The following is a 21389-nucleotide window of genomic DNA, read 5'->3' on the forward strand; positions in this document are numbered from 1 at the left end:
CTGTCAGCACAGAGCCCGACGTGGGGCTCGAACTCACGAACTGCGAGATCATGACCTGAGCTAAAGTCGGACGCTTAACCGACTAAGCCACCCAGGTGCCCCTGGGTCACCGATCATCTTGAGGAGGAAAAATGTATCACTTGCTAATAAAACATACAAAAATAGGATAAAATAATAACTAAAAATAGATTAAATAAATAAATCGAATCAAAAATTAGAACATTTTTATTTATTTATTTTTTTAACATTTATTTATTATTGAGAGACAGAGAGAGACAGAGCATGAGCATGATGGGGGGGCAGGCAGAGAGAGGAGGAGACGCAGAATCTGAAACAGGCTCCGGGCTCTGAGCTGTCAGCACAGAGCCCGACACGGGGCTCAAACCCACAAACCACGAGATCATGACCTGAGCTGAAGTTGGACGCCTAACCCACGGAGCCACCCAGGCGCCCCTAAAAAATTAGAACATTTTTTAAAAGTTTACTTCTGCCAGGGATAATTTGCAATTGAAATGTTTGCTCAGAGGACAAGTTTCCAGTTTCTTCAGTAGTTGCTCGGCCCGTGTAAGGACTCTTGGGCCAGTAGACACGTTCTTAAATCTGTGGACATATTCTTGGGTCCACAAACATATTCTTGGGCCCACAGACACCACCTCCCGGGGCCCGTGAAAATTGCTCAGGCTTCAGATTCTCTTTCCGGGACTGCTCAATCGATCAGAACTTGGACCTTCGTTATTCCGCAGGAACACAAAAGATGATTTGCTGATCTGGCTTTGTGTTTTTGAACACAGGACAACCAATTCTGAATTCTAAAGGGTTTGTGAAATCCTAATGCCATTTTATTTGCTGAGACTATAATCTGAGCAAAGCCGTGGGGAAAAAGAACACAAACAAAACACAATCTATTAATTTTCCCATTGTTATTTTTATTCTGCAGGCATCAGGTAGTTTCCACCCTGATCCTTTTCTGCAAAAGTAAACACTGTGTGTGTGTGTTTAAGTTCAAATATTTACTGAGTACATTACTAATGCACATTACTCTGTAAATCATTTTCTATGCGAAGGAGGCCAGCGGGAGGTGCGATATGTGATCTTTGCTCTCCCGCCTCTTGACTAGCAATCTCTTTGAGGGGGGCCATCTGAAAACAGAGCCAAGAGTGAGTGAAGAATAAACAGACATCAGGCTATCTCTGAATCCTCAGGGCCCCCCCCCCCATCTTGAGCCCTACGTTCTCTTGGAGGCATAGATCATACATGCTCAGGTGATCATGTGACCACCCCTCAGCTCATCTTAAAAGCGATGGGACTTTGAGGGCGTGTGTCTGGTCTGTTTGCTGATGCACCAGAGGCGCCGCGCCCCAGTAGACAGGTATTGAGCGCACGGCAGTGCTGGGCTCTGTGCAGTAGCAGGGACAGCAGCAGCACAACAGGCCAGGGCGTCCCAGAAGGCCTCCCACCGTGAGGATGTCAGAGCTCCCTCCAATGGCGTGGTTCTCATGCAGGTTCCTGTGACCTCCCTGGGCTCCTGGGTGGGCCCGTGAGGTGCCCAGTGGGGGACTCCACACTGCACACTCTGCTTCAGGAAGAGCCACTCCTGTGCTGCGTATTGGTTCCCCCACACGACGCCACCGTAGTTAAAAGATTTTGTCTACTTTGAAGAATGTTTAGGAAATATCGCTCTTGTAGGAGCAAAGGCCAGAGATATTGGCGTCTTGTGGAAATGGGAATGGAAGAGTGACGTGTGCCTCGCACGCCCGTGATGACAGCCACAGTTGTGGGTGGTTCCATCCAGCACCAGGCCGTCTGCACATGACTCAGGGGGGCCTCTGTGGGGGGTTGGGCTCAGGTGGGTCTGGCTACCGTGGTGGATCACATACGCAGCAGGCTATCTCACACACACACACACACACACACACACACACACACACCTGCCGAAACCTGATCAGCAAAACCAGAGAAGTGATCGTGACGTTAACTGAAGTATCTGTGTGTGTACCTATACTTCAGACCAAGGCAATCATCTTTCAAAGCGCTGACTTTGAGGCTTTACATTAAGATACATCATTAAAAGGCCCTAACTGAGTGGGTTCATTTTCTGTGGTGTATAATGCATCACCTGAAACCTAGTACTTAAAATGGCACAAATTTGTTGTCTCACCATTTCCTTGGGTTAGGGGTCCAGGTACCGGTCAGCTGGGTCCCTGGCTCAGGGCCTCATAGGCTGAAATCGAGCTGTTGGCTGGGGCTGTGAACTCGTCTGAGGTCAGGTCCCCCCTGCCCAAACTCACTGGTTGTTGTCAGCATCTGGTTCCTTGTGGGCGTGGGGCTAGGACCATCTCCGCAGCTCCCAGAGGCCACCTACTGTTCCCTGTCTTATGGCCCCTCCACAGCAAGACCGTTTGCTTCCTCAAGACCAATGAGAGAGCATCTCTACTGCTTTAAATCTCTCTGACTTCTTCCATCTCTGACATCTAGACCCTCTTGTAAGGGGCTTCTCTGATTAGGTCAGGCCCACCCAGAATGCTCTCCTCTTGGTTAACTTAAAGTCAGCTGGTTAGGACATTAATTATATATGCAAAATCCCTTCACCTTTGTTACGTGACATAACCTGGTCATGGGAGTAATCCAACCATCATAGTGACAGGTACTACCCACATTCAAGGGAAAGAAACTAGGGGTTCCGGAAGATGGCGGCGTAGGAGGACGCGGGGCTCACAGCGCGTCCTGCCGATCACTTAGATTCCACCTACACCTGCCTAAAGAACCCAGAAAACCGCCAGAGGATTAGCAGAAGGGAGTCTCCGGAGTCAAGCGCAGACCAGAGGCCCACGGAAGAGGGTAGGAAGGGCGGCGAGGCGGTGCGCGCTCCACGGACTGGCGGGAGGGAGCCGGGGCGGAGGGGCGGCTCGCCGGCCAAGCGGAGCCCCCGAGTCGGGCTGGCAAAAGCGGAGGGGCCGGACAGACTGTGTTCCGACAGCAAGCGCGACTTAGCGTCTGGGAGGTCATAAGTTAACAGCTCTGCTCGGAAAGCGGGAAGGCTGGAGGACAAAGGGAGGGAGAGCTGCTGAGCCCCCGGACGGCAGAGCTCAGCTTGGCGGGGAACAAAGGCGCCAGCGCCATCTCCCCCGCCCATCCCCCAGCCAAAATCCCAAAGGGAACCAGTTCCTGCCAGGGAACTTGCTCGCTCCGCGCAAACACCCAACTCTGTGCTTCTGCGGAGCCAAACCTCCGGCAGCGGATCTGACTCCCTCCCGCTGCCACAGGGCCCCTCCTGAAGTGGATCACCTAAGGAGAAGCGAGCTAAGCCTGCCCCTCCAGCCCCCGTGCACCTTGCCTACCCACCCCAGCTAATACGCCAGATCCCCAGCAACACAAGCCTGGCAGTGTGCAAGTAGCCCAGACGGGACACGCCACCCCACAGTGAATCCCGCCCCTAGGAGAGGGGAAGAGAAGGCACACACCAGTCTGACTGTGGCCCCAGCAGTGGGCTGGGGGCAGACATCGGGTCGGACTGCGGCCCCGCCCACTAACTCCAGTTATACACCACAGCACAGGGGAAGTGCACTGCAGGTCCTCACCACGCCAGGGACTCTCCAAAATGACCAAACGGAAGAATTCCCCTCAGAAGAATCTCCAGGAAATAACAACAGCTAATGAACTGATCAAAAAGGATTTAAATAATATAACAGAAAGTGAATTTAGAATAATAGTCATAAAATTAATCGCTGGGCTTGAAAACAGTATACAGGACAGCAGAGAATCTCTTGCCACAAAGATCGAGGGACTAAGGAACAGTCACGAGGAGTTGAAAAACGCTTTAAACGAATTGCAAAACAAAATGGAATCCACGATGGCTCGGCTTGAAGAGGCAGAGGAGAGAATAGGTGAACTAGAAGCTAAAGTTATGGAGAAAGAGGAAGCTGAAAGAAAGAGAGATAAAAAAATCCAGGAGTATGAGGGGAAAATTAGAGAACTAAGTGATACACTAAAAAAAAATAATATACGCATAATTGGTATCCCAGAGGAGGAAGAGAGAGGGAAGGGTGCTGAAGGGGTACTTGAACAAATTATAGCTGAGAACTTCCCTGAACTGGGGAAGGAAAAAGGCATTGAAATCCAAGAGGCACAGAGAACTCCCTTCAGACGTAACTTGAATCGATCTTCTGCACGACATATCATAGTGAAACTGGCAAAATACAAGGATAAAGAGAAAATTCTGAAAGCAGCAAGGGATAAACGTGCCCTCACATATAAAGGGAGACCTATAAGACTCGTGACTGATCTCTCCTTTGAAACTTGGCAGGCCAGAAAGGCTTGGCACGATATCTACAGTGTGCTAAACAGAAAAAATATGCAGCCGAGAATCCTTTATCCAGCAAGTCTGTCATTTAGAATAGAAGGAGAGATAAAGGTCTTCCCAAACAAACAAAAACTGAAGGAATTTGTCACCAGGAAACCAGCCCTACAAGAGATCCTAAGGGGGATCCTGTGAGACAAAGTACCAGAGACATCACTACAAGCATAAAACATACAGACATCACAATGACTCTAAACCCATATCTTTCTATAATAACACTGAATGTAAATGGATTAAATGCGCCAACCAAAAGACATAGGGTATCAGAATGGATAAAAAAACAAGACCCATCTATTTGCTGTCTACAAGAGACTCATTTTAGATCTGAGGACACCTTTAGATTGAGAGTGAGGGGATGGAGAACTATTTATCATGCTCCTGGAAGCCAAAAGAAAGCTGGAGTAGCCATACTTATATCAGACAAACTAGACTTTAAATTAAAGGCTGTAACAAGAGATGAAGAAGGGCATTATATAATAATCACAGGGTCTATCCACCAGGAAGAGCTAACTATTATAAATGTCTATGCGCCAAATACCCGAGCCCCCAGATATATAAAACAATTACTCATAAACATAAGCAACCTTATTGATAAGAATGTGGTCATTGCAGGGGACTTTAACACCCCACTTACAGAAATGGATAGATCATCTAGACACACAGTCAATAAAGAAACAAGGGCCCTGAATGATACATTGGATCAGATGGACTTGACAGATATATTTAGAACTCTGCATCCCAAAGCAACAGAATATACTTTCTTCTCGAGTGCACATGGAACATTCTCCAAGATAGATCATATACTGGGTCACAAAACAGCCCTTCATAAGTTTACAAAAATTGAAATTATACCATGCATACTTTCAGACCACAATGCTATGAAGCTTGAAATCAACCACAGGAAAAAGTCTGGAAAACCTCCAAAAGCATGGAGGTTAAAGAACACCCTACTAACGAATGAGTGGGTCAACCAGGCAATCAGAGAAGAAATTAAAACATATATGGAAACAAACGAAAATGAAAATACAACAATCCAAACGCTTTGGGATGCAGCGAAGGCAGTCCTGAGAGGAAAATACATTGCAATCCAGGCCTATCTCAAGAAACAAGAAAAATCCCAAATACAAAATCTAACAGCACACCTAAAGGAAATAGAAGCAGAACAGCAAAGGCAGCCTAAACCCAGCAGAAGAAGAGAAATAATAAAGATCAGAGCAGAAATAAACAATATAGAATCTAAAAAAACTGTAGAGCAGATCAACGAAACCAAGAGTTGGTTTTTTGAAAAAATAAACAAAATTGACAAACCTCTAGCCAGGCTTCTCAAAAAGAAAAGGGAGATGACCCAAATAGATAAAATCATGAATGAAAATGGAATGATCACAACCAATCCCTCAGAGATACAAACAATTATCAGGGAATACTATGAAAAATTATATGCCAGCAAATTGGACAACCTGGAAGAAATGGACAAATTTCTAAACACCCACACTCTTCCAAAACTCAATCAGGAGGAAATAGAAAGCTTGAACAGACCCATAACCAGCGAAGAAATTGAATCGGTTATCAAAAATCTCCCAACAAATAAGAGTCCAGGACCAGATGGCTTCCCAGGGGAGTTCTACCAGACATTTAAAGCAGAGATAACACCTATCCTTCTCAAGCTATTCCAAGAAATAGAAAGGGAAGGAAAACTTCCAGACTCATTCTATGAAGCCAGTATTACTTTGATTCCTAAACCAGACAGAGACCCAGTAAAAAAAGAGAACTACAGGCCAATATCCCTGATGAATATGGATGCAAAAATTCTTAATAAGATACTAGCAAATCGAATTCAACAGCATATAAAAAGAATTATTCACCATGATCAAGTGGGATTCATTCCTGGGATGCAGGGCTGGTTCAACATTCGCAAATCGATCAACGTGATACATCACATTAACAAAAAAAAAGAGAAGAACCATATGATCCTGTCAATCGATGCAGAAAAGGCCTTTGACAAAATCCAGCACCCTTTCTTAATAAAAACCCTTGAGAAAGTCGGGATAGAAGGAACATACTTAAAGATCATAAAGGCCATTTATGAAAAGCCCACAGCTAACATCATCCTCAACGGGGAAAAACTGAGAGCTTTTTCCCTGAGATCAGGAACACGACAGGGATGCCCACTGTCACCGCTGCTGTTTAATATAGTGCTGGAAGTTCTAGCATCAGCAATCAGACAACAAAAGGAAATCAAAGGCATCAAAATTGGCAAAGATGAAGTCAAGCTTTCGCTTTTTGCAGATGACATGATATTATACATGGAAAATCCGATAGACTCCACCAAAAGTCTGCTAGAACTGATACATGAATTCAGCAAAGTTGCAGGATACAAAATCAACGTGCAGAAATCAGTTGCATTCTTATACACTAACAATGAAGCAACAGAAAGACAAATGAAGAAACTGATCCCATTCACAATTGCACCAAGAAGCATAAAATACCTAGGAATAAATCTAACCAAAGATGTAAAAGATCTGTATGCTGAAAACTATAGAAAGCTTATGCAGGTAATTGAAGAAGATATAAAGAAATGGAAAGACATTCCCTGCTCATGGATTGGAAGAATAAATATTGTCAAAATGTCAATACTACCCAAAGCTATCTACACATTCAATGCAATCCCAATCAAAATTGCACCAGCATTCTTCTCGAAACTAGAACAAGCAATCCTAAAATTCATATGGAACCACAAAAGGCCCCGAATAGCCAAAGTAATTTTGAAGAAGAAGACCAAAGCAGGAGGCATCACAATCCCAGACTTTAGCCTCTACTACAAAGCTGTCATCATCAAGACAGCATGGTATTGGCATAAAAACAGACACATAGACCAATGGAATAGAATAGAAACCCCAGAACTAGACCCACAAACGTATGGCCAACTCATCTTTGACAAAGCAGGAAAGAACATCCAATGGAAAAAAGACAGTCTCTTTAACAAATGGTGCTGGGAGAACTGGACAGCAACATGCAGAAGGTTGAAACTAGACCACTTTCTCACACCATTCACAAAAATAAACTCAAAATGGATAAAGGACCTGAATGTGAGACAGGAAACCATCAAAACCTTAGAGGAGAAAGCAGGAAAAGACCTCTCTGACCTCAGCCGTAGCAATCTCTTACTCGGCACATCCCCAAAGGCAAGGGAATTAAAAGCAAAAGTGAATTACTGGGACCTTATGAAGATAAAAAGCTTCTGCACAGCAAAGGAAACAACCAACAAAACTAAAAGGCAACCAACGGAATGGGAAAAGATATTTGCAAATGACACATCGGACAAAGGGCTAGTATCCAAAATCTATAAAGAGCTCATCAAACTCCACACCAGAAAAACAAATAACCCAGTGAAGAAATGGGCAGAAAACATGAATAGACACTTCTCTAAAGAAGACATCCGGATGGCCAACAGGCACATGAAAAGATGTTCAACGTCGCTCCTTATCAGGGAAATACAAATCAAAACCACACTCAGATACCACCTCACGCCAGTCAGAGTGGCCAAAATGAAGAAATCAGGAGACTATAGATGCTGGAGAGGATGTGGAGAAACAGGAACCCTCTTGCACTGTTGGTGGGAATGCAAATTGGTGCAGCCGCTCTGGAAAGCAGTGTGGAGGTTCCTCAGAAAATTAAAAATAGACCTACCCTATGACCCAGCAATAGCACTGCTAGGAATTTATCCAAGGGATACAGGAGTACTGATGCATAGGGGCACCTGTACCCCAATGTTTATAGCGGCACTCTCAACAATAGCCAAATTATGGAAAGAGCCTAAATGTCCATCAACTGATGAATGGATAAAGAAATTGTGGTTTATACACACAATGGAATACTACGTGGCAATGAGAAAAAATGAAATATGGCCTTTTGTAGCAACATGGATGGAACTGGAGAGTGTGATGCTAAGTGAAATAAGCCATACAGAGAAAGACAGATACCATATGGTTTCACTCTTATGTGGATCCTGAGAAACATAACAGAAACCCATGGGGGAGGGGAAGGAAAAAAAAAAAAAAAAAAGAGGTTAGAGTGGGAGAGAGCCAAAGCATTAGAGACTGTTAAAAACTGAGAACAAACTGAGGGTTGATGGGGGGTGGGAGGGAGGGCAGGGTGGGAGGGAGGGCAGGGTGGGTGATGGGTATTGAGGAGGGCACCTTTTGGGATGAGCACTGGGTGTTGTATGGAAACCAATTTGACAGTAAATTTCATATATTAAAAAATAAAAAAAAATTAAAAAAAAATTATCTCCATTCTAAAAATGAAAAACAGAAGGCAGAAATTAAATAACTAGCAGCAATAATTAATAAATTGTAAAGATGGCAAAAAAAAAAAAAAAAAAAGGGAAAGAAACTATACAGATATTTATATCAAAGGATAAAAATCTTGGACACTATCTTAGAATTCTTCCTACCACCCAATCGCTAGTGGAATCACTTTTCTATTCACTTAGAATATCTGCATTGAGGATTAGTATGTTCCAGATACTGGCCCAGGCACTAGAGATACAGCAGAGAACAGGGTGGGCGTGGCAGGGCTTGCAGGCTGGTGGAAAAGACTTAAGTGGATTCTGACATGTTCCATGAAGGAGAAGGGTCTTAAGAGAAAACATGAGAGCCCTGGCTTTATCTAGGCTAGTGGTCAGAAAAGGTTTTCTCAAGGAAGTAATGTTTAGTAGAACCTGATAGAGGAGTAAGAGTTGCCAAGATAAGAAAAAAAAGAGAGAGTGGGAAAAGATTTCAGACAGAAGGAACCCAAGATCCTAGATCATCATGTGTCAACGTCCTGGGATGGGCTAAGAATGCCACTTCCGGTGTTGCAGAACAACACTAAGCCATAGGGACAGCTCAACTACTGACCACGTCCACATGGAGGTCTCAGAAGCTCTCCAACCTTACACATCCTCTGGGAGGGATAAGAGAGAATTCTAGGTTCTGGCTTTTGCAACCAAGAAGATAGCTGTGCCATTTCTTGCAATGGGGTACAGGAGGAAGGGAGGTTTGGAAGGGAAGATGGTGATCCTGGTTTGGGACATGGTATATCCAAGATACCTATGAATCAGATTGGAGATGTCAGTGGCAAGTGGGTATGTGAGCTCTAAGAGCTTCCGCAATACAGAAAGGAGGTGTAGGCAGATTGGAAGAATATAGAAAAAACGGTTCTCCGGACCTGTGTTCTTTACTTCAACCAATTAAATCTGAAGTCAGAAATTCACTCAACGGTGTATAGGAATTTGTGAAAACTGCCTAAGCTTGCCTGTATTACACACACACACACACACACACACACACACACACAGAAAGCAGATTACCAAAATGTGTTCTGATGACTAAGAATGTTTTAGGAAAATACGTCCCAGACACACCATCCTACACCATCTCCGTTTTCTGCAACTCTCAACATCTGGTGTTTATAGTTCAACACTGGGTCACAAAGTAAAACCCAGGATCCTTTAGTGATGTACAACATAAGGAAATGATGATTGCCATTACGAATGATAGCTAGAATTTATTTGGTGCCTGCTGAATGCAAAACTCCATCTAAATTCTTTAGATGAATTATCTTTTGTAATCCTAGCAATAAAACTGTAAATAGGTACAATTATTGGTCTAGCTTCATAGAGGAGGAGACTAAGGCTTGTTGGAGAAGTTAACGAATTTGCCCAGGACGTGGACCTAAGTGCTGGAGCTGAACAAAAGCCCTCGGTGGGGCTACAGGGCTCACACCTTGAACCACTGTGGGATAATCCAAACCAGAACAATTTACATTCTAACTCTTAAGATAGTGGCTCAGCGATGCAGAGAACTTTTCCAGAATGTCTTGTTCCTCAAAGTTTCTATGTAGCTATTCCTCTGTGGTATAAAATTCTAATAACCCTAGAAAAAAAAGATTGCACGAGATAGATCATGCATCAAGTATATGAGGAGTCAGATAGGGATTTACATGGTAAATGCCCTTCGATATAATCAAGACAAGTCAATGGAAATAATCAAATAGAGGAAGGAGTGTAAAGTGGCCAACAGACATACCTTAAACATTCTATTTTAACTCAAATCAGACAATACAGATTGATTCTCTAATCATTCTTTAATTAAATAATATGGTCTAATTTCTATTAAGTTTTGGATGAAAAGATTAGAAGTCTATGTCAACTGTTTTCATCATTGATCATCTGCCATTTCCAGTTTAAGTTCTCTGAGAGTAGAGTAAGGCATGATGCCATTTGCCAACAACTTATGCTTGATTTTTTTTAATCTGTTTGTCTTGATATTTGCTACGTGTGTCATCTTTCTCAAGGGTCTTGGCCCAAACCTAGCCGAACCTTCTTTTTTTAACTTACCTTTAAGAAAGCTTTTCCAAAGAAGTCCCATTAATTGTCATGGAAACAGCTTTATTTGGCACTCCTATTTCATTGGTTTGGATAATGAATTAAATCACATTACCACGACAGGTGTAATTGTCACAAACAAGGTAGAAACAAATACGACTGACTTCTGTCGAGCAGCCACTCAAGTGGTTGTTGCCCAAGCCCTTGGGCTTCTAGAAAGAAGCTGGCCAGAGGGAATGTTGGGTATGGTAAATGCCAGCCAGGTGGTTGTTTTAGAAAAGGAATGGAGTGTGTTGGAGAATCTGGGGCATCCGTCAGGATGAAAATGTCAAACAAATGTCCACTCTACACTTGGTGTTCAGGAGGAGCCCTTGTGGGTCTCAACCAGGTTGTGGATTTGGGGGTGTCTTGGCTGTTCCCCTCACCAATAGGAAACCTAAGCACAAGTGCCCTCCATACTCAGCACAACAGTGCCTTGTTCCCAAAGACTTAGTAACCCAGGTGTCATCACTTACTTGTGTCCTCTTTTCTAGACCCTCTGCCACCAACAGGACTTGTCAAAAACTGATCCCAAGATTTTATATTTTCAAGTGGTGGTGATGTCACACCCACATTAGCTCTCATGGTGATTGCTGGTTTTGTTCTTTTGACCTTGAAGAGTCAAGATGACAATCATGAGACACATAGTCAACTCCACAAATATTTAGTGAGCAGTTCTGTTGTTACCGGAGCAGGAAGAGACTCAAAGATTCCTCCAGGGGCTCACAAGGGATGTATATCGGTTAGAATTTCAAGACCTCCATCAAGGTGGGAACCACCCTCCAGGTGGACAGTTAGACCAACGAGGAACAAAGCAAGATCCTTAAGGCTTATCCCATAGCAATTTTAATGCTCTTTTCTCTTCTCCCCATGTCTTGTCCACCTCACTCCATCCTCCCTCTTCTACCTGGAAAACAGAAAGATGGGGGGAAGGAATACGTGCATTTGATCTCATTGACAAATTATGCTTAATATTGTTAGCACCATTTCCTTCTTTCTTAGATGGCTTACAGAGGGGTATGTCTTGTCTATACAAGTGTGAATCTTTGACACAAAAATCCATCCTCGTAAAAAAGTGTTTCTGTACCTCCCCTGAGCCAAAAGAGATGTCATTACAAAGTGTTTTGGGCAAGGAAGAGTGGTCCCTAAAGACCAAGATACTTTGCCCTCATTCGTCTCTAACTCGGGAGGCAAGATGTACGTCCCCAGCCTGTTCAAAGCCAAACACTGTAGCAGCACAAGAAACTAAATTCTCCAGCTGTTCAGAGGCAGGAACCCACAAGGGACTGAAATGGGGAAAGAAGGCTCCCGGGAAGTCAGGGACTTGAACTGAACGTATTAGTTCTGTTGAAGCAACAGTTATTCATGGCACTTGTTAAAGAGTAGCTGCAGGCACACTTCTCAGGGGGACTGTTGTGACGTGAATATGTGGGGTCAACCTCAGTGGGAGTTTGCGGCAGGGGAGAGAGGCCGGGCTCGACTTCACGTACAACAGGTGGGAACTTACAGCCAAGGAGTGGAGGGGAAGGATGGGGCTGTGGGTGGAGAATTAGTGATGGGAGACCTTGGGGGTAAGGGTATTCTGACTAGCGTGATCAAACAGGACTCTGGTTGAAGGCACGCAAGGATGATCGCATAGTACCTGGGTGTGGAAGAGAATGACGTCTTTGATCATGTATCAAGTGATCCGATATTGAGGGGATTCTGGCTGAACTGACCGAGCAGCGTTCTTGCTAAAATTAGGCCGTTAGAGGGCATGCCCTTGGACAGGGTTCGTGTGGAGCACGGGTCACTCGTCAAAGAGAGGCTCTGTCAGCTCCTAGGGCTGCTGGCATAGGGCCCCGCAGAGGGAGGCCTTCAGCAACAGAAATGGGTTGTCCCATGGTTTTTGGAGGCCAAGAAATCCAAAATCAAGGTGTGGGCCAGGCGGGCTCCCTCTGAGGGCTATGAGGGAGAGTCTGTTCCAGGCTTCTGCCCTTGGCTTTTAGGGGGCCATTCGCCCCTTGTGTCCTCACATGGTCTTCTCTCTGTACATGTCTTTGTGCCCACATTTCCCTTTTTTCATAAGGACACCAGTCACATGAGATTAGCACCACCCTAGTGACCACAGTTTCACTTGGGTCATCTCTGTGGAGACCCCTTCTCCAAGTCAGGTCACATTCGGAGCTTCTGGGGGCTGGGCCTTCACCACGTGGATTCCGAGGGGACGCGGTTGAGCCCACAGCACTGACCCCTGAGGAGCTGGCCAGAGAGAGGGGCCAGGCCTAGCCGGAGCGGGGGTTGTGTTGGGCAGCGTGGGCCAGAGCGCCTGGTCGGAAGCCCCGTCGCTGTGACTAAATGCCCGGCTCTTCCAGTTCCAGGTCCTCCTGCGGGAGTGAAGGCAGCGGCGGCCTCAGCCTCCATGGTCTTTGTGTCCTGGCTTCCCCCTCTCAAGCTGAACGGCATCATCCGAAAGTACACTGTATTCTGCTCCCACCCCTATCCCACAGTAAGTTGGTAAATAACCAAGTGCCTTTCAAGCACCTTCCGGAAAACGAGCTGCGAGTGCTCCTTTGGGACACCTTCATTCCTTTGGTTCCCACCTACTTGGGTCTTTCCGGTGGTTTTATTCCCCGCCCCCCCCCCCCCACCTCCCGCCGTTGTCTCTACCACAAAGCAACATCCTCATTTACACCTCACTTGAAAATACACATCTGAATCATTATAAGGGACACAGTCGTCTAGAAGTATTGTTCAGTTGGTGACTTCCCACAACACCGCCAGCCGGCTTCTCAAAATCAAAACCCAGAGGTCTGAATTGTGCCTTAATTGGTAGTCAGTGGACAACGCTTATTGATTTTGCTCTTGGACGCGTCATTCTGTGCCCACCAGGCCCTCCCTGCCTCCCCCCCTTCCCTCTGACCTCCCTCCTATGCCTCCACCTCCCACCCCATCTCCCCATCTTCCTGCCAGGTCCCGTCCCCCACTAAGAGAAGCAGGCAAGCCGCTGTCGGGCCAGAAACGAGGGCCTGTGCTGAGGATCTGTGACCCCGACGATCGCATAGCCCACCTCATTCACTGAGACAGAGTTAAAAGAGTTCGTGTAATTAATACTTCAACGTGCTATATTTATTATCATTAATATTATTACTACCGGGTCATAATTATAGAGCTAAACTGTTTCTTAGACCAGCTACAAAAGCATGTCGAAAAGGGAAATTTTAGAGGAAAGAAAGCCAGAGTAGGACCACAAAATTCATGCTATCTTCACAGGAATATTTACGGCATTTCCTGGGGTTGGCACCACGTGACCTGTCTTTCTGTCCTCCTGCTGGGGTATAGAAGGAGACCTGTATCGTCAGTCAGTGTTTGTGGAGTGAATACACAGATTAATTTTGGTTTTTATTGTGATAAAATACCGTAACGCAGAATTTGCCATCCGAATCACTCCTAAGTGTCCAGGTCAGTGGCATTAGGTATATTCACATGGTTGTGAACCATGATCCGCCTCTAGAACGTCTCTGTCTCCCCAAACTGAATCTCTGTCCCCGTGAAACACTGACTCCCCGTTCCCAACTCCTTCCAGCCCTGTCACCTCCTTCATCTGTTTGCTGTAGGACTCACATTTGCTGTTCTGATTCCACCAAGCTAGGAAAAAAGAGTTCAGGGTACCCAGAACACCCTCAATCTGCTCTTTATCTCTAAACTAAAACCCCAGCCTGGCTTACTTGAAATTAGTCCTGATGGACCGATGCTTGGATGAGATGGCCCCACAGGTGGCCGCTTTGGGCCATGTTAGTCTTGGTCCCCCCAGCCTGTGGATTTCACACAATAAAATAGGAAGAGTTACAAATCCTAAAAACATGAGCCAACTGTCTATAAGAAAGAGTAGAAAAGATTTGCCCAAGGATTCCCACCATCTCTCCACGCACGCCACAATAGGTTTCAACCACCCAGTACCTTCCCAACAAGACCCTTCCAAAAACAACAATCGTAAGATCGAACTAACCAGAAAAGACGGGAATTAACAGCCAAATTTCTCCCCTACTTCACGTCTGACTGCCACTCACCGGGTGTCTCTGTGCTGCCTTTGACTCTATTATAAAGCACTGTAGATCTAGAAATATGATCGTTACAAAGCGCTGTGGTCTTCTGGGTAGCGTCATGTAAGTTTTGCAAAGAAGGTCCAGAATCCCAAGCTGTGTGCAGTAAAGTGGAGGGAACCAGAATCAGGCTGAGTCCATCTCTGGAGCCACATGGCTGCTTATCCACGTCAAACATCATCTAGGACCCCAGCGCCTAGTTTTTTCTTTAATAGACTTTATTTTTAAAGCAATTTTAGGGTGACAGAAAAACCAAGTGGGAGGTACAGACATTTTCCCCTAGGAGACCTATTTTTTTTTTTCAACGTTTTTTTATTTATTTTTGGGACAGAGAGACAGAGCATGAACGGGAGAGGGGCAGAGAGAGAGGGAGACACAGAATCGGAAACAGGCTCCAGGCTCCGAGCCATCAGCCCAGAGCCTGACGCGGGGCTCGAACTCACGGACCGCGAGATCGTGACCTGGCTGAAGTCGGGCTTAACCGACTGCGCCACCCAGGCGCCCCTAGGAGACCTATTTTTAAAATAAACTAATACCATTATAAGTGAAGACCAGAGAGAACTAATACATTTCTCTTAGGAAGGAAACATTTGAAAATCTCACCCATTGCTTTGTGGGGCTTTCTTTCACATGGAATTAGTAAGAGTGTACAAATTGCTGGAAAGAAGGGTTTTTGTTCCATCTTGGGTTTCTGGAATTTGACTCTAAGTTAGAAGAAGGGATGGGATGACGTTTTGTGAGGCTTTCACATTTCCGCCCATGTGTCAGAATGAACACCAGAGGGCGGTGCTAGCTGCGTATGATATTCTTGCTCGGCTGAGTATTTCTTTTCTTTGAAATGATTTCACAGTGGAATGTAGAACATGGCAGGATAAATGAGGACACAGCACAGCCTGTAATTTAATCTTCTTTAGAGGAGTCCCTCGGCTGACTTGCTCGCTGATGTAAATTTCCTCTTAAGACCCCCCAGTGAATGGACCTTGTTACAAGACCCACGCTCTTCTCTCTAATGGGTAAAGCCCATTGTCTAAGAATAGACGCTGGTTTCACTGCGTTCTCTTGGGTTAGCCTAGTAAAAGGTGTTGGGATTTGAAACTTTGTGTGGCCAGATAAGAAAGCGTAAATGCATCTAAAGTCTGGTGGCGCTAGGTAAACACAGAGTCTCCCCGTGCCGGACCAGCAGATGCACGGAGACATTAACCGCCCCAGGCAGAGATTCGAGCAGCAAAATCTCAAAGTTCATTTGCTTCAAGGAACTCAGGCATATAATTTGGGGGGCGTGACTGAATTTTCATAGATGACAGTTTGAAGGATCAATTCACACACTACCTTGTAAGGTCCCAGGGAGAGAGTCGCGAGGCTGGATCTCCCCTCTAGCCCTCCTCCCCTCATGAAAGCAGCCTGTGGGGAGTGCCCTAGATTAACCAAGGACAAGGATAGAGAAAGTGTCTCTTCTATAGCACTAAGCCGATTGAGATGGGACTTAGAAACGTGAAATCAGACAGCATGAACTTCTCAGCAATGAAGAACAAAATCAGAAGGCTTGAAACGATCATATCAGTGAGCTGTGACTCACCTCAATTATTCCAGTTTCAAACGATAAGGTGATCCAGCCCCTGCACAGGATAGGTGTTCCGTCGACGTTGCCGAATGAGCAACTGAGAATGTTCCAGTACCCTTCTTCTCCAGAAGACAGCTTTCAGCAACAAAACTCCCCACAGTGTAACCCACGACTTAGAAGTAAGCAAGTCTTCAGAGACACCAGGGAAGTAACCTTCGCCAGGTCTGGGCAGCTTCCAAACCAAAACAGCAGGTGTGGGTTTTCCTTGGACCCGCCCCCCAGGACTGCATTTAATAAATCATGGGGCTGAGGACAAGAGAGAGTGGCTTTAGGAAGCCAGAATTGTTGAGGAATCTCAGGTCAAACCACGGTGCCGTGATGGAATTGTCAAGCGGGGTCAACTTGACCATCTGTATTATAATGCTGTCCATCTCACTGGCCACTGCTCCTGTCTCAGAAGTCACCGTGCACCCCCTGGGTGTACAAGGCTATTCCCTTTTGGGGAGGTGGCACTCTTCCCATTTCAGGCTGCCACATAGCATGCCATTATTATACAGCGATCTGTGTTTAAATTCTGACTTAACTTCCCTTCTATTTTTAGACTTTCTCTTCTCTTAGGCTCCCTCTCCCTTGACAGCCACCCTTCAATGTAGGCATTTCTCAATACTCTTCCTTTATCCTCTTTTCCTATTCTTTATTGTCCCCATGAATCACTGAATCTTATATACTTTTTAAAGTATATTTATTTATTTTGAGAAAGAGAGAGAGCACAGGGAAGGGGCAGAGAGAGAGGGAGAGAGAGAATCCCAAGCAGGCTCTGGGTTGTCAGTGCAGAGCACAATGTGGGGCTCAAACCTATGAACCGTGAGATCATGACCTGAGCCAAAATCAAGAGTTGGATGCTTAACCGACTGATCCACCCAGGTGCCTTTGAATCTGTTTTTATAATTTAACTATCATCTGAAGTTACAGAGATCAAAAATGTTTCTCTCCAACCCCGACTGACCAGCTTAGAGGACCAGGCAACCCCATATTTCCAAATTCCTTCCATCCGTATCTTCATGGAGACCTCACCGCATCCAGCGTGTTCTGAATCAAATTCATTCTTGTCCCCCTTCTCTTCCTGTTTCCCAGCTAAGCCACTGATCTAACAGTACCCTTTGTCCTCTGACCAGAGGCCTAAAACCTCAGGGATTTACACCAACAGTTTTATCTTTCTTCCACATTCATGTCTGTTGTGAGTTGTAGTAGCTCTGGTCCATATTATCCGTACTCTGGGAAGCACCCATGCAGGATTTATGGCAGAGGGAATACATCTCTGGAAGGTCTGACATAGGCATAACGTGGCCTCCCCCAACCACAAGGGGGCCAGGAAGCACAATCCTCACAAGTACCCAGAAGACAGGAAAACCAGGGCAGCTGGGAGAACAGCTCCAATGGCGACCGTGGGACCACGGTGATAAAGGATAGTGTCTGCCTTTCTTTGAGGAGTTCCTGGTTCTAGGGAAGTCAGAAAATGCCAGGGATTGTCACTGTCCTTGTGACGTGGCAAAGGACACGACTGTGACCTGCAGAGCACAGGACACTGTGGCAGAAGCCACAGGCAAGGGGGTGTTTCTCAAACAGTGGGGTCAGAGACAGCTTCTTGGGATGCACCTGTAGCCCTGGCTTGTAGGCAGGGAAGAACTCTACCTTATGAAAAGGTATTATGACCAAAGGAAATAGCATCTGCAAGGTGACATTGTGTCATGAGAAGTCTCTCCCTGCAGTATCTTTTAATCTCCCTTCTTTTCATGCCCACTTGGGGAAACAAACCAGGTCAGAAGTCCTTCCACTGCCAGGCTCAAGGGCCTATCCATTGGCCACATTGCTGCCATAATCATTCTTTCCCATTCTGTATCTGACCATGTCACTCCCTTGGGCAAATTCTTGGATGACTTCTCCCTTTTTACCTAAAACAAAACTCAAAATCCTCAAGATGACCTGAACAGATTTCCATAATCCAGCTCTAACTCCTGTCCAGTGTCCTATCTCCTATTCCATTAACCTATCCATCTATTCCTAAGCCGTTCCATCGTGTGTGTGTGTGTGTGTGTGTGTGTGTGTATGTGTCCTCCTCCCATTTAAAGTCTTTATTCTTAAGGCTCAACTTAAATGCTTTATTATTTATTCCACCATTTTTGAGCATTTTCTGTATTCTAGCCACTGTCTGCTAAACACGTTATGCCTATGGTTTCCAAGCACGTTCTTTCATGACTCACAATAGGAAATGCATCTTACAATCACAAGCCAGTACCCACACAACAAAAGCTTCATAAACAAAACTTACACTTGCCACACAGGATGCGCTATGATATTTTCCAAACCGTTGGATTTTTTTTCTCTTCTGTTTTGCTCTGTAAATGATTGTCATAACTCACAAAATTGCTTCTATGACTCACATCTTAAAAAATCCTGGTTTTCATCAGTTAATTCCAATGGTTATCATATGCAGGTGGGGTTATGATTGCCTCGTTGTAATGGTACTGAAATGGAGAATGTACTGTCTGCCAGGACCATGCGGTTAGCAAGATAAAGACAGGGTCTGCAACCCACAGGTGTCTGAGCTTAGAGTCCAGGCCCTTCACGGTGACAGCCTACGGCCTTCCCTGGGAAGCGGGCTCCGTCTCGCCTCGGAGGTCCCCAGCATTGATTTCCAACCTCACTTTGGTGTAACCACCACAATCCCTTGTGTTATCGTTAGGTGGGGACATCATTGGGCCCCAGTTCAAGCGCACACCCCACCGTTAGTCACCCTTATTCCTCTAGAAAGCCTGGTATTATGCTGAAATAGCGGATGTTCATAAAATGTTGTGTTGAATTAAATTGTATGGATTACGGCAGTAAGTCATGCAATAGAAGTTAAACTGTGTAATGAAGTTTCTGGTTCATAACGCAGGAAAGCATATCCTCTGCTTGGGGAGGCTTTTCAGTCTCAGCAGGAGTTATATACAGTGCCCATGCTTTTAACTCACTGACATGGAGATCATCCTTCCATAGTTCTGTCTAAAAGACCTTATGGTGGATCTCTTTTCTGTGATGGCAAAGCCAGAAATTTTGGAGCAGCCAAAAGTTGACTAAGAGTGCATGGGTTTCTTCCATTTACACATGTGCGATGAATTACTTGTTCATTACCGAATAAGTGATAGTGATCAAGTCAGCTTAAGAAAGCACTTTTGCAGATAGATCATTGGTACAGCAGATGGGGTGACAGCAGAGAAGAGACGAGGCAAAATTGTAGTGAGTGGAGGTGACTTTGTTCAAAAGAGCCTGGGAACTATAAGGACACTGTAATGCCAGTTTGGCTAACCGGACGAAGCCCCGATTCTACACAGGAACATGGAGACACCAGCTCCTTATAAGCATTTTCTGGGTGTCAACTTTAATGCACTTGCAAAATAATGATTTTTATATTTGAAAGGCCCAAAAGTAAAATATCTTCTGTTTGGAAGACTTTTTTTAAAAGTAGCCAACAGTGGAAGATATAATGGCGGTTACAGGCATCTCAGTGAAGTGCAGAGGAAACCACCAGAACTGACTTGCATAAAGCAAGTAGCATTAATATGCTGTTCCTACCATGTAGGCTCCCCACCCCGGTCTGTCCCTTTAGGATGGTCTTCATTGATCCATTATCTTCTGTTAGAGGTGAAAATACTGAAATAAAATGAAAATCAGGGCAAAATGTCTTATACATAAGAACAAAGACAAACCTGAAGTCGAACCAGCCAACTACTGATTCTGAACATAATCCAGATTGTTTTCTCTGCCCCTAAACAGAAAGATTTGATATGGCCTCGGAGTGTCCAATAATGCAAAGAGCTGCTTATTTTGTTTATCTTGCTTTGGGAGAGGTTTCTTTAAATCACTGCTGTGAACATACTATCTACAAAATCAGAACATTCGAGTCTTTTTTTTTAATAGATATTAGGGCTTTTTAAAGCACCATACTTCTTTGATAGAATTAGTTTTTCATTAAAAAGTTAATTGAAATTTTTTAAGTGGAATTCTTTTTATATCCGTGAGATACGCTGAATAATTTGATCTGAGCGGCCTGTGAATCCATAGTCATTCTCTACACAGTTTTTCTTGATTGCATTCAAATCATTTCTAGGTCATTAGTCAACTTAATGCAACAGGCATTTCTTCAGCCCATTCCACTTTGTGGTCTGTGAGCCCTAATTTTGCAACACTGGGATCTAGGGTGTCCGGGGCATCCATAAAGGGAGGGCCACTGCAAGGCCACCCTCAAAGAACCTGAACTCCATCCAAGACCACAAGGTTGCACCAAGACTGTGCAAGACCACAATCCAAAGTGGGATAAAGATAAGGACCATGCATGACCTATAAACAAAGGGCAGATGTGCCTTGTTGAGGGGATGTGAGAAGGCTCACAAGACTTTGCAAGCCACCCATCGAGCTAAATAGTGTGAGGGATTTGGAAATGAATCTAGCAATTATTGGTTAAGCATCCAGTTTGATAGAATTTGCTAAAGAGCGTTTGAAGTAATTCATTGTGGCTAATTTTATCTTATTTACTGGTTAAAAAGTGTCTTAAATATGAGGGAAATTATTGCACCAAAACCACAAGGCAAAAAGAATTCTGTAGTGAAAGTAGCAGGCTCTTCACGGGTGACACTGGAGCACAGGGAGAAAACCGAGCTTCCAGCAACCTCTACGTTCTTTGGAGGAGTATACTATTGGGTCCCTCAGAAATCTACGACTCCCTCCACCAGACCTGAAGCAATAATAAGAAAGGAATAACACATGAACATGAGCTGCCTGGCTTGAGGATTGCAACGTTTATATCATGAGCTATGTTTTCCACTCTTGGTACAATTTTAGAGAAGCCAGCATGTCTGAGGCTTTATAAAAACAAACAAAGAAACAAAAAAAACTGCCATGAATATTTTTTTAAATCAAACACATGCAGTTTTTTATTTATTT

The 21389-nt window shown here is 44.8% G+C and overlaps 1 protein-coding gene across 1 annotated transcript in view; it reads left to right on the top strand.

The window, feature by feature from the left end:
• Positions 1-21389, top strand: part of DSCAM (DS cell adhesion molecule) — a 763813-nt gene that overhangs the window by 671444 nt on the left and 70980 nt on the right. Inside the window, exon 21 of the mRNA XM_042956621.1 lies at positions 13118-13251. Within this exon, the coding sequence (XP_042812555.1) occupies positions 13118-13251 (134 nt within the window). The remainder of the gene's footprint in view (positions 1-13117; positions 13252-21389) is intronic.

This window comes from Panthera tigris, chromosome C2, assembly GCF_018350195.1.
Source record: "Panthera tigris isolate Pti1 chromosome C2, P.tigris_Pti1_mat1.1, whole genome shotgun sequence".
Lineage (NCBI taxonomy): Eukaryota > Metazoa > Chordata > Mammalia > Carnivora > Felidae > Panthera > Panthera tigris.